Source organism: Mycteria americana, chromosome 2, assembly GCF_035582795.1.
Source record: "Mycteria americana isolate JAX WOST 10 ecotype Jacksonville Zoo and Gardens chromosome 2, USCA_MyAme_1.0, whole genome shotgun sequence".
In the NCBI taxonomy this organism is placed as follows: Eukaryota; Metazoa; Chordata; class Aves; order Ciconiiformes; family Ciconiidae; genus Mycteria; species Mycteria americana.
In genome coordinates, this window is record NC_134366.1 from 12711682 (window position 1) to 12723960 (window position 12279).

Sequence of the window (12279 nt, forward strand, 5' to 3'; positions counted from 1 at the left end):
AGTATTTCCCATGGTTAGAGCAGAGCAGAATTAAAACTATGCATGCTCTGGGTTTTGTTGCTTTTGATTGAAAAGGAAATGGGCTGAGATTTGCTTTTATTGTCAATCTAAAACAAGGTTTATGGTAACCTTCTACAACAAGAACTTAGTGTTTCCAGATCTAAAAAAGCAATTAATAAATAACACAACTTTTTATTGATAACTAGAACTACTCCATCTATTAGGAAATACAAAATCAGGCAGGTCTGTATTTTGTCCTGTAAACAAAGCAATGTAGGGACATATTTATGAATAAATCTTTACCTCTGTTGCCAATATTTTTTGTGTGAACTTACTTCAGGTGTAAATATTTAATGCTTCTTTTCTCTGCATTACTATTTATTTTTCTGTGTGGGAGTAAAGGCATCCTTCAATACTGTGGACCAGGTAAATAATGTATTACTTAGTCATGAAAAATGCCAGAGGAAAATAAATGAGACGATATCTTACCTTTGGTCATCACAATGCCTGCAAGAGTTTTGTGGCGTGCATGCATGGAAGTGAAATTGTCTGTCAGCTCCTGGAACTTCTGTGCAACCATTTGGTATACGGAGTCGGCAAAATCCTGAAAGACACAGTCAGAAAGAATTTTTTCACTTTATTTGATTGAGGCACCTGGGCGTTTCTGCAGATTAATCACCTGCTGTCAGCTGCTGAGAGGTCCCTTTTAGAATTAGACACCACCTACCTGAGCAAAGATAAAAGGAGTATCTCTCCTGCCGACTACCCACATCACCCTCAGAAATGGCCAAATTAACTGAATGAAAGCTAGACACCCGTATTGACTAGGGTTAGTGGTAAAGGGAGAAGATTGCAAGGTTGACTTTTTTTCAGCTTCCCAGATGTTGGTCCGGGATCAGTTCACAGGAAATTTGTTGGTCCTTAAAGCATTGTAGTGAGCTGAAGAGATGGACGCGTGTCCCACCAAACCACTTATCTCCATGAGCCCACTGAAAATTTCCATGAGCCCACTGAAGCCTGAGAGCTGAGCTGAGGCCTGGGTTATAGGTAAGGACCACCTATTTTTGCATTCCAGGTGAGTTTTTAATGACTCACAGCTACTGAGGTAAAACGATCAGCTCAGAAATCTGGGCTATGCTTAATGCTGTCAGAAGAGTGCCATGGTCTGTCTTGCTTCCACCTCAGTAGCCATTGGGAGGAAGGGAAGGGGAACCTCTGCTTGCACATCCTACCAGAGATGTTGCTTGCACGAGTTCAGTGGTGTGCAGTAGTGCTGAGGGACCATTCTACCAGGTCTCCTCCTGAGCATGGCAGCTTTGTTGAAAGGTCAAATGTTCCCATGGACTGGGCTCTAGAGACTGTGTGGTCTGAACCCTCAGGTCTGAGTGAGCCCAGTCACCAGAGAGAGCCTTGGGGAGCCGGTTACTGAAGCCAAGCAGGGTAGAAGGTCTAAAAAGTGAATTCTGCAGACTGCGTATGGATGAATATGAACCTAAACCAGCTCTGGTGCTCCTGAGAACACCACTACTTGGACTGTTTTCCTGCTGCAATGTTTAGTATCTTTTCACTTACTTAATCTCTGTACTTTGTTTGGCACAGAGCCTTTGAAGCATAAATTAGAGATAAATCAGAAGAATGCTGTTTGTGAGCATGAGTTGCTCTTAAAGTCCTTTGCAAGTCTGAACATAAAAAAAGTAAGATCCAAAGGAATTTTTTTTTTTCCCGAGCCATATGATTTCTTGTGGGAAACCAAGCTGTACCTATAAATCCTTCCAGGAGCAGTTCCTGGGGGCTGGAGCTTACCCTGGGGTGCTGACCGGAGACCTCCTGGCATCCTGTAATCTGGTTAGCCCTGAGTGATCGCGTCTTTGTTAGGAAAAGTGGCTCGACCAAGCAGCAACTCCAGTTTTTCTCCTGGTGTTGGGCTAAGCTACCCGAGGGAAGGTCCTGGTAAAACAGGCCCCCTTGAATTCACCTGGTGTCTTCAAGTGTGTTCATGGCACACGTGGAGGAGAGGCCGAGTCTGATATTTAGCCTCCCTTGCCCTGAAAGATCCACAGCCATGCAGAAATAAGGAAATGTATTTAAGCAGATCATATCCATTCTTTTTCTCCCAAAACTGTTAATAGTGATGAAAACATGTTGGTGAAAACACAGTATTTTAAATTGGGAGAACACACAGCTATTTTTCAGAGGAAAGCAGATTTTAATTCACAAATATTATCAGTAATACTACTGCCACTGAGAGCCTCTGCAGGCTGTACACCATATGTTTCTACAGTTTGTTGCAGAAAGTCAGCTTAATTTTTAGACATTATTATAGTAAATATAAAAAATCTAATTAAATAAAACATAACAACAATTAGGCAACCCCCTTTTCATAAAATCTGGAATATTTTTTCCATGTACAGTCCTTGTAAGTGATTGCAATTTGCTCAAATACATAGAAGATAGGATTTCTTTGACACAATATTTTTTCTTTGTTTTGCTAAATGCAGCTTTCCAAGGTATTGCTCTGGGAACAAATCATTTGCCCAAAAAGACAGTTTAATATAACATGGAATAAAATATGCTGGCTTGTTGCAAAAGAAGGAAAGAGGCATATAAACCCTTTCTGGGAGATGCATGCAAAATTCTACACTAGAATTAGATGAAAACTAAGAAAAATTATCAAGAACAGTTTGACAGTTCCTAAATGGAATTTCACTTTGACTGCATTTATACCTCTTCTAATCTAATTGTCCACATCCACCATGTGAGCAAGGTATTGCTCATACAGTGCTTCTGAAGGATGAATTTTGGGTCAATTCTCATTTGTCAAGCATCAAGGCACCCTTGTGATATAAACGCAATTATAGTCATTTTACAGATGAATGAGTGAAGGCACTAAAAGGGTGAGGGACTGGTCCATGGGAATAGCACGGAGCCGGGCACAGCCAGGTGTTCTGATTTCCTGATGCTCTGGTTAAGTGCTCAGCGCTGGAACACTGCCTGTCTTTCATAATATGAAAGTTTGTTTCTAAACTTGTTTTCCCTACTGAAGAGTGACTTCATCCATAACGGAAAACTACAGTGTATTTGCAGGACTGATATAACTGGGCCCCATATGGTGGACTGAAAATCTGATCAGCTTTATTTAGACTAGAAAGAAAGAAAGAAAAAAAGAGTATCTCAGTAAAACTATCTGCACCATCATTTAAAAAAAGAATCAAATCATAAGTTTCATCTCCTGCTGTATTGCAGTCCAATCCATGCCTGCATTTCTAGCTAACCCTCCAAATCTGCATCCCAGGGCATTTTGCGCTCATTAAGAGTTAATTAGCTTAGAGGCACATACAATTCCTGAAAGAATCATTTTAAAAATGCTAAATAGAACAAATAACTTTTAACTTTGGATTTAGAAATCCCCACAGTCAGAGCTTTCTTTACTTCATTTGGCAGTAGGTTCCAAAGCCAGAGAGCAAAGAGACTCACTAAAGGCAAAATAACGACATGACTTCAGATAACATTTAGGGACGATAAGGAATTCGGCATTCGCTGATCTCAAGGAGTGACCTGGGACATTAAAGAACAGCAAATCCATTAAATGTGAAGCCTCTTAGCTAAAATAAGTCAGGCGAATATTTTTCGTCTTGAATCCATTGCCTAAGAGGATGCCAGTGAAATTAATAGAAGCAAAGGAGTGACATACACGAATACATGTAGGATGCAGGAAAAACAACCAGAAACATAGAGTCTAATCTGAGAGGTCATTTACAGGCTATCACATTGCCCTAAGTTTCCAAATGGATACTCCAAAGTAAAATGGAAAAGAGGAAAAGGAGCAGTCTATTTTTGCAGATGGAGAAAAATAAGAAGTCAAGAGATGCACGGCTCAGCCCTGTAAGAGATGTGATACCCTGAGGACTGATCCATGTAGTACAGCATTAATTTCAGGGCCTTAAATACCCTGGCCCTGAAAGCTGGCCCAGTGGCAGAGCTGGGTACGCTGTTAGATTCCTGACCCATACCCTTACGTTACAAGAAGGGTAGCACACTGCCTTCCCCTCTGACACACACCAGAGCAGCTATTTGGCTTGACCCACTCGTCTGCAATGAAATCAGTGACAGCATTTCTGCCTGCTTAGGGCCTTTAGACTGGTTCTCAATGTTTGTATGAAACCAAAACTGGTTACAAACATATCTAATGCATACAGGGCAGATATGGTGGACATAAGCGTTGGCACATTCATCCCTGCTCAGTTTAGAACCAGCGATTTCATTCCAGAGATTTTCTTGCTTTACCTTTAAACAATAATCCTAGGCCATGAAAAGATACATATCCAGATGCTCATTCCTGATGGGCTATAAACCAGAAAAATCCAACTATTGATGGCTATTGTGAGCCTGGTTGAACTTTTAGGATACAGGCTAGACTATGTTATCTGCCATCAGAAATAACTTAAAAACTGTACACAAACGGAACCATTCTTTTGTTATTCTCTACTATCAAAACAATTAATCTCAGAGAAGAGTTGTGTTTGGTGATACCACAGTTCCTCCTGCCAGATATGAGTGAAAATAAAAGTCTCCATCTGGAGTAAATACAAGAGCCAAATACATCTTGGCAGCTTCTGAACAACTATCAGGTTGGTAGTAGAAAAAGGGAAAATTTCAGAAGATGGGGGGAAAAAAAAGAGTAGAAACTTTCCTTGTGAAAAAGAAATTCAGTGCAATTAGTAGAGGTGCATGCAATTGCACTGATCACGTAACGGCAGAGAAACGGCAGCTTGGGGCAGGGGGACAGGGAGAAGAAAATAAAAAGATACCGACAGTCAGAACTCTGAAAATTTTTACCAAGGCACACGGGAGAATAAATGCTTCAATGATGCTTGAGTGCTGGACCTAGGAGGGCCTTATGCTTAGGGGTTTAATCCCCTTGGAAAACTGGGGTCTGATACAAAACGCCACTGAAGCCAGTGGCAGTATGCCTGACTCTAAGATGTTTCAGATAAGGCTCAAGCGGCAATGATGGGAGTTCAAGCATGCCCATGCCCTGGCCAGCCAGGGTGAGCTCAGCCATGCCAGCTTTGGGTGTATGTTGGGAGGAAAAAACACGACGCTGGGGAAGAACTGACCTTCCAGGTGCTGAGTTTCTTTCAAGTCCCCTGCTTTGGTTTGCTTGCTATCAAAATTTTACCTTTCATAGGTCCTCACATAGATTGTTCTGTACAAACAATATTTGCCTCAGAGACAATTTCTTTGACATCAAAACTTTGCTTGGTCTTGCTAATACAGTGAGTGATATGAGTAAGGCAAACAAGACTGCCAGACCCACACCGAGGGGCAAATCTTCTCTCGGTTGCACTCCAACCATGCACATTGCCTAAATGCCTACTGTCACTGGTGGAAGCAACAGTTACTCGTTCAGGTGCCTGGCAGAAGAAAGAAAACATAATGCTAAACTGTTCACCGCGAAAAAAGACTGTGAGATCCTGCAGTACTTAATGAGCTATATTTTAACATATACAAGGAGGCTGGAAAAATGAAAAATAGATGTCATTACTATTAAAGCTGCACCGTGTTGTCTGAAGTATTCATTTGTCTTTGATTACCATATCAAATTACTTGTATTATTCACAAAGGAAAATCAAACTTTAGATCATACTATTACAGAACCAAAAACTTTTAATCATTTCTTGGCACTAATATTTCAAATGGTATAAATAATTAAATGTGTTCAAGTTTGCAATGGGAGTCTTCAGGGTAAAACTGACATTCAACAGGAGTAGTAAGGATATTAAAATCAATAGATTATAAAGGAGAAAGCCTTTAGTAAACATTTTCTATTGAAATCCTGTCTTAGGGTTTATAGGGTTGAAATATCAAAAAGGTTAGATTTGCATATGGATGGGAAGAAATATTCTGCTATACAGATATCACCAAGGGCTCTGTTTCTCCTGTCTCCCAAGTACTTTATTTTCCAGAAAATCACTGACATTTGGGGGGTAAATGTTGAACACGATGAATGGGGATCAGGTCGAATTAAGTTCACAACTCTCTTCACAGATAAAAGGAGATGCACACCTAGATCTTTTTACTGGCTGAGGGGGAAACACACACTCATTGACAGTGGGAGTTTGTATTTTTTCCTGCAGAGAGCTCTCACTGCCTAAATGGGAGGGGAGGAAAACACAGCACACAGAATATCAATCCCGAACCACTGCTCCTGGTCAGGGTGTGTAGCAAATTGCTACACAACACACTTTTTCCCAGGCTTGTAAATAAGTTTGCTGTAGCTAGTTGGAGATTCATCGCTAAGTGATTGTACCCTCGAGCCAATGAATTAGTCAGGCTCTTCCCAGGCACTACATCATCTTCAAGATGCAACCTTGAGAAGAGAAATAGCCGAGGGTTGTGGGCTGCCCTCCACCATCAGTCTTCTAGCATCAATTTAATGCCAGGAGCTCCCCCAGCACAGTGGAAAGAGCTGAACGAGGATGTCGAGGAACCTAGAGGAATGAGGACAGGCAGGGTTGACCTGTGGAAGGAAGGAGGGCAGCGGGACACAGGCAGCCGGCTGCAGGCTGGGTTCATTCCTTGCCCTGCTTCCTGGCAGCCTTGGTGCAAACCTCTTGCTTTGCCATGAGTCCCACTTCTCCAGAGGTAAAAGGGGATGATTTTTAGCCACCTCTCAAGGGAACTGTGAGGCAAATGGCACTGATGGTCGTGACACTCTCCAAGACAGGTCATGTAAGGACTTCTGCAGCCAGACTGGAGGCTGCAGTCCACAGCCCCTCATAACTCAGCCTTTCTTCAACATGCACAGGCATTTACAGAGTATTACTCAAAGAACAAAGCACTGCCAGCAAATTCATTGTGGTTCTTTCCTTGGATGTGCAGTAATTATTTCTCTCTGATCATAACTCCTACAGTATTGATCATTTTGTCTGGTTTTGGCTTATCCCTCAGGGCCAGTGTATATGGGCTTTGTTTTATCTTAGATGGACGTGGTTTTATTTTGTCTGGCTATATGTTTTCATTTCAGCTGACCGCGTTCATATATCCTGTGTACATCCTGATTCAGAGAGGTCTTCTCACTCATGCTTCTCAGAGGGGACTGGGCGCATGCCGCACAGGCAGCAGCTGCGTACAGGTTCCCACGCTGAGCTTCTAATGAAAACTCTAATAACGCACTTCTGACACTGAATATCCTCACGGTTTTCTTATCAAGATTGATGGGGAAGATCAACTGCTCCTATTGATTCAGGCAAAAGAATCATTTTCACCAACCCCCCCATCTATTCATAGTCCTGTTACAAATGCTTTAGCTACATATGAAGCTGAACTACCGCAATGAATTCCGTATTTCCGTAATCATCAAATGTCCCAGATTTGCTCTGCATTCCCGAAGGCTCCTCGGTGGCTCGGCTGACCTCGGCTGACTTGGCCAGCTCACCCAGACTGTGCAATGGGCTCCTGTCCTCAGGGCGATTATTTGCTGGCTACTTCTCTCTCCTCCCCTCACCCCGGCCGGAGGCCGATTGCTCTGCTAATTTCTGCCCCACAAAACATATTTGCCTCCACACCATTGCTTATATCATTAGTGATCATTTACTAAATATTAGCACTGTGCTGGCTGCTGTATGAGGCAGAGTTTGAAGATTGTCCCTGTGTGGCAGACGAAAGAATGACAAAATGCTCCAAAAGCTCCAAGAATAGAAAATTCCTTCTCCCACCCATTTGTTTTTTGGGTTTCCCAGTAAAACCTTTGGCTTTATGAAAATGATAGCCACCCCTTGCCCTGGGGTTGGGAGGATACAGCACTCACAGAGAAATTAAGAGGAGACAAAGGTAGAATGGGAGAGTTAGTTAAGGGCTGTCTTTGGTGAATCTCAGTACCTTTATGCCTAGGAGGTTTCCCAATGACTTCTTTGTGTGTTAGATTCGACCCTGTTCTAATGAATGTGAGGTCTGCTAAAAATCATTTTATCAGATTTTGATGAATTGTTCATATATCCAGCATATGCTCCAGCAATGATTAAAGACTGCAGTAGGCTTCTCACTTTTGATGTTTCTTGAGTGGCTAAATGCAAGCTAAAAGTCCTTCACTGTGCCTGAAACTTTTTTGCTAGGGAACCCAAAAGTCTCCCAGTAAACTTTGTTTTAAATTTCTTCAGTGAGATTTTCAGACATGAATGGGAAACAGGTACTGTGCCACTGTTCATAGATTTTTTTCTTAAAATGTTGAATTTTTTCACACAAATATTAAGTTTGAAATGGGGGGGAAAACCAAGTTTTATTGGGGCATTTGGAGAGGGATGGACAAATTTAGAAACTGATAGCTATGATGCGAGTTCTGCTACAATGAAAAAGCTTCTGAATTTGCATATAGGTACTACTATATGATGCTGTAAATGAGATGATTAACTGATGTTAAATATCTCAAAAGAAATTTGTAGCAACAGTAGGAAATACAACGATCAAACAGGAATTTATTCTAAGAGCTCAGTGAAAAAAATTGGTCTGTTTTCTCAATATATCCCTTGACTACAGGGAATCAATCAAACTTAATATAATGTATCTTTTTATTTGTTTCAGAAACCCCTGGAGTGACTGAAAGAAAATAGAACACATAAAATAAGCATACTATTGAAAAAGGAAATGCTGTCAAATCCAAATGCCCCAGCTCCTCCAAAAAGTACGGTTTTCTATTTAGTAGGAAAACATTCTGTATGTAGGTTTAATCAGAATCTTTAAATTCACATTAGTGTGTTAATGTTAGGATGCTAACAGATGAGCCCCTCTATTTGAGGTTGATTCATTGCTGTCTGCATTCATCTTGCTCTAAAAAGATGCTACCAATAAGTACCATTTCAATGAATTTAGAGGAAACAAGCTTTTCCACCGACATGAACAGTTGTTCCCTAAAGGAGGCCATGCTAAGTTTGCAGCTTTGCTTCTTCTGAGTACAGCTCTGCATTTATCGCTCTGGTAATGAAGAATGTCCATACCAATTTTGCAGAATCATTCCTGAAGTCAATACTGCACCTGCTAACAAATGCCAGAAAGGAGGGGTTGTTTGTTTGCCTTTTTTCTTTTCTTTTACTGATCCTTAACCCAAAAGCCTTCTTCCTACAGAGGCACACATAAGGTTGGCTGCAAGTGCTGAATAATTCAAAACAATGAAGTAGTGTTCGCTTTGCAGCCTTGTGCCTGCTTTAGGACAAGCCTCAGGTGTCAAGCTGTTGTACACTACAGATATTAAATTAGCACGAATGGGTTTTCTTTAACTAGATAAAAGCTCTATAAAGCCACCAGTGCCTAGGAATGGCTAACTCTGTAAAAAGGCTTTTATACTCTCTATAAAAAAAACAGGTTTTAGATTCATAGTATGAGCTGTCTCTCTTTAATAAAATCAATGCTTTATCTGAGAAATGTCCTTTCAGTTTTCTGTTTCCTCGCTTTATCTTTCTTAGGTGCATTAAAACAAATATTCTTTGGAAACCAACAGTGGCAAAACCCTCGTCACGTACAATACTCTTGGCTGTTCGAGGTCCGCTCTTCCCAAAGCCTAACCAGTTAGCAGCTCTTGGGTAAATGTTCAAAGCAGGGAGAGAACAGTGCTTGCTCAAATCCCTTGAGCATCACTTTGAAAATCTACGCCTGTGTGTTTATGGTTCTCATTAAGGGGCTGCGCTATTAAGAGCCTTCCCCATCACACATATGCTTTGTTAGATAAGGCAGGGTGCAGGCAGTGTCCAAAACAAATTTAATCTATTCTGAACTGCTGATCCCAGCAAGGCACTGCACGATTCAACTTTCTGAATCACTGCAGAGCAAGGCATATAATACACTGCGTGGCAATTACTATACAGACATTGGAATTTTTCGTTTCTTGTTGTTAAAGATCTTGCTGTCATTTGCTGTAATGATTCTCGAAATCCAGCTGTAACCTTGCTAACAACCTTTCCCTTAGCTGGGAGGGGTGGTAAGGCAATCTACATTTCATGTTACCTCACCCTTCTCTGGGCTTCTCCTCAAATGTGTAATTAGCAGGGACAATTCTCATCATCTGTGGTGGCTTTGTGCCAGGAGAGGCAGAACCGTGGTTTCTGCTGAATCCCGATTGCCGCTCAGGCACCCAACAGAGCCATTTGGGACGGGTGTGTGCCTGCAGCCAGGGCTAAAACCAGTCCCTTCCTGACTTATTGTCCCTTACTGGACAAACACAAGTAATTAATACAACATTGTTGAAATTAAGAAAGAGTTTTACTGTTTTGTATCTGCTGAGAACCTGTATCTGAAGCTAAAAATTCAGCATTACTTTTAGCCCATGCTCTAAAAACCAAATATCGCTTCCCCATCACCCTCCCCTCCATCTCCAGTCAAGAAATTCCTAAACAGGTGTCCACTCCTTGAACCAGGGAATGGCCTTTCTAAACCCTGTGACAACACTTTTGGGCAAAACCCATTGCCTCAGCAGGCTTGTCTTTAGGCAAGAGCCCAGGGAAGGACTGAGCGCGAGACCAGGAGGCTGTGGAGTGGGGCACTGTGTGTGGGGCACAGGAGGATCTTCCCTTGGGACCATACCTGTGAGAGGGCTGGAAAAGACCTGCCCGTGGATGAGTGGGATGTTACAGCTTTCACTTACAGCTCAGGTTTCTTACTGCAAATAAAATCTTTAAGAGAACTTCCTCATCATCAGAGAGTTGCTTTAAGTGATTTACTCAATGTGGGCAATAAAAGAAGAGCTTCTTGGGGAAAAAAAAGACAAATAATAAATGGATAAAACCAGTAACTAGATGCAAACCCAATTATTTCTATTTATTTAACTATTTACACAGAAATCTCCAAGCAGTTTACGTACAAATTGACCAAACCCTAACAAATTCATGTCAGATGGGTAACTATATTCCTATATAATTGATGATTAAATTGAGAGACAATTAGCTTTAATATTTTGCTCATGTAAGTCAGTGTCAAAGAGAAGAAATAGAATGTACAATTCTTCCCTTACAGAAAAAAAAAAAGGGGGCATAATACAAATATGAATAAATTTCTTTTATCAGTACACCATAGCTCTGGAAGGATACCGCTAAGGATCTCTAAGGTGTCTGGCATCACATGTCTGGGCTTCCGTGTACAGCCATAGGGTAAGAAAGAAGCTCCCAAAATTCAAACAGCAATTCCAGAGAGAAAAGAGGAATAACCAGCTTCATACCCAGCTCTCGGAACATACAAAACTGTGTCACCAATCTGTGTTTTTAAGGTAATCACTGGATGTTAGCTCCCTTGCTAAGATGCACATAACCTAAAGGGCACTCCAGTAAATTACATCCAGCATGTTTCTCTCTCCTGCTCTGCTCACAGGGCTCCTCAGCAAGGAGAAGCTGGCACACAAGTCTCGCGCTACTCTTTTCAGTCTACAAAACTGTCCTGCCAAAACCTGGGGGAAGTTGTAGCACACAAGGGCTACACAAAATTCTTGGACTCGAGAGCTGACTAATATGGAAAGCAAGGAACTCCTGAAAACGACAAAAGCAAAAAAGTGAAGGATTTCAAGGCGGTCTGCCATTGCACCTTTGTCTTCTTGTCTTTCTTCATCCCTTCTCCTGTGATTATGTGTTTAACCATTTCCCCCACCTCTTCTGTCGAGTGAATCTGTGCTTAGCCTTGCAGAAGCATTGTCTAGGTGGTCTGGAAACCCAGACAAACTATTATACAAATCGAAGTCTGTCCAGTTTCTGATAACACCAAAACTAATTTATTTTTTGTTTATACTCCACTACCTTTGACAAAGCTTCCTCTAGAGATTTATATCTCCATCCTTCTGCCTTCCAACTGTTTGTCAATTTTTTTTGCAACCGACAAAAGAAAAAAAATATCTGACATCAACCTTGGAAGAGGTACTGAGTGCAGAAGTTTTTTTTCAGATGTGATAAAATCTTGCCTAAAACCATGTCCAACCTTTTCAGTGGAAAGTCCAGATGGCTTTGCAGCCTGTACAACAGACTTTATTCACTGATGCTTCTCTAAGTGTCAGCAGGGTGTTGTCTTCCAGAACTAGTAAATGCACAATGAAAGGCAGCTCGGAGGGGAGAAATAAACACAAACAAAAAACCCTCCTCACTTAAATCCCCCTGCCTCCCCCCAAAAATCAAATTAATCTGAGAATTTCTACATGCATCTGACTGAAAATTCCCCCTGGGTGGAGAAAGGCTTTGCAAACAACTGGAGGTGTAACGGATGGGGTAGCAGTTCAGGCGGCCCCAGGCTGAGCAGGGATTTACGCACTCG

At 41.6% G+C, this 12279-nt stretch overlaps 1 protein-coding gene across 2 annotated transcripts in view; it reads right to left on the minus strand.

Moving 5' to 3' along the window:
- ADARB2 (adenosine deaminase RNA specific B2 (inactive)) overlaps positions 1-12279 on the minus strand; it is a 325628-nt gene that overhangs the window by 66934 nt on the left and 246415 nt on the right. For both annotated transcript variants that reach the window (XM_075492432.1, XM_075492431.1), the window contains exon 4: positions 490-604. In XM_075492432.1, coding sequence (XP_075348547.1) covers positions 490-604 — 115 coding nt within the window. The remainder of the gene's footprint in view (positions 1-489; positions 605-12279) is intronic.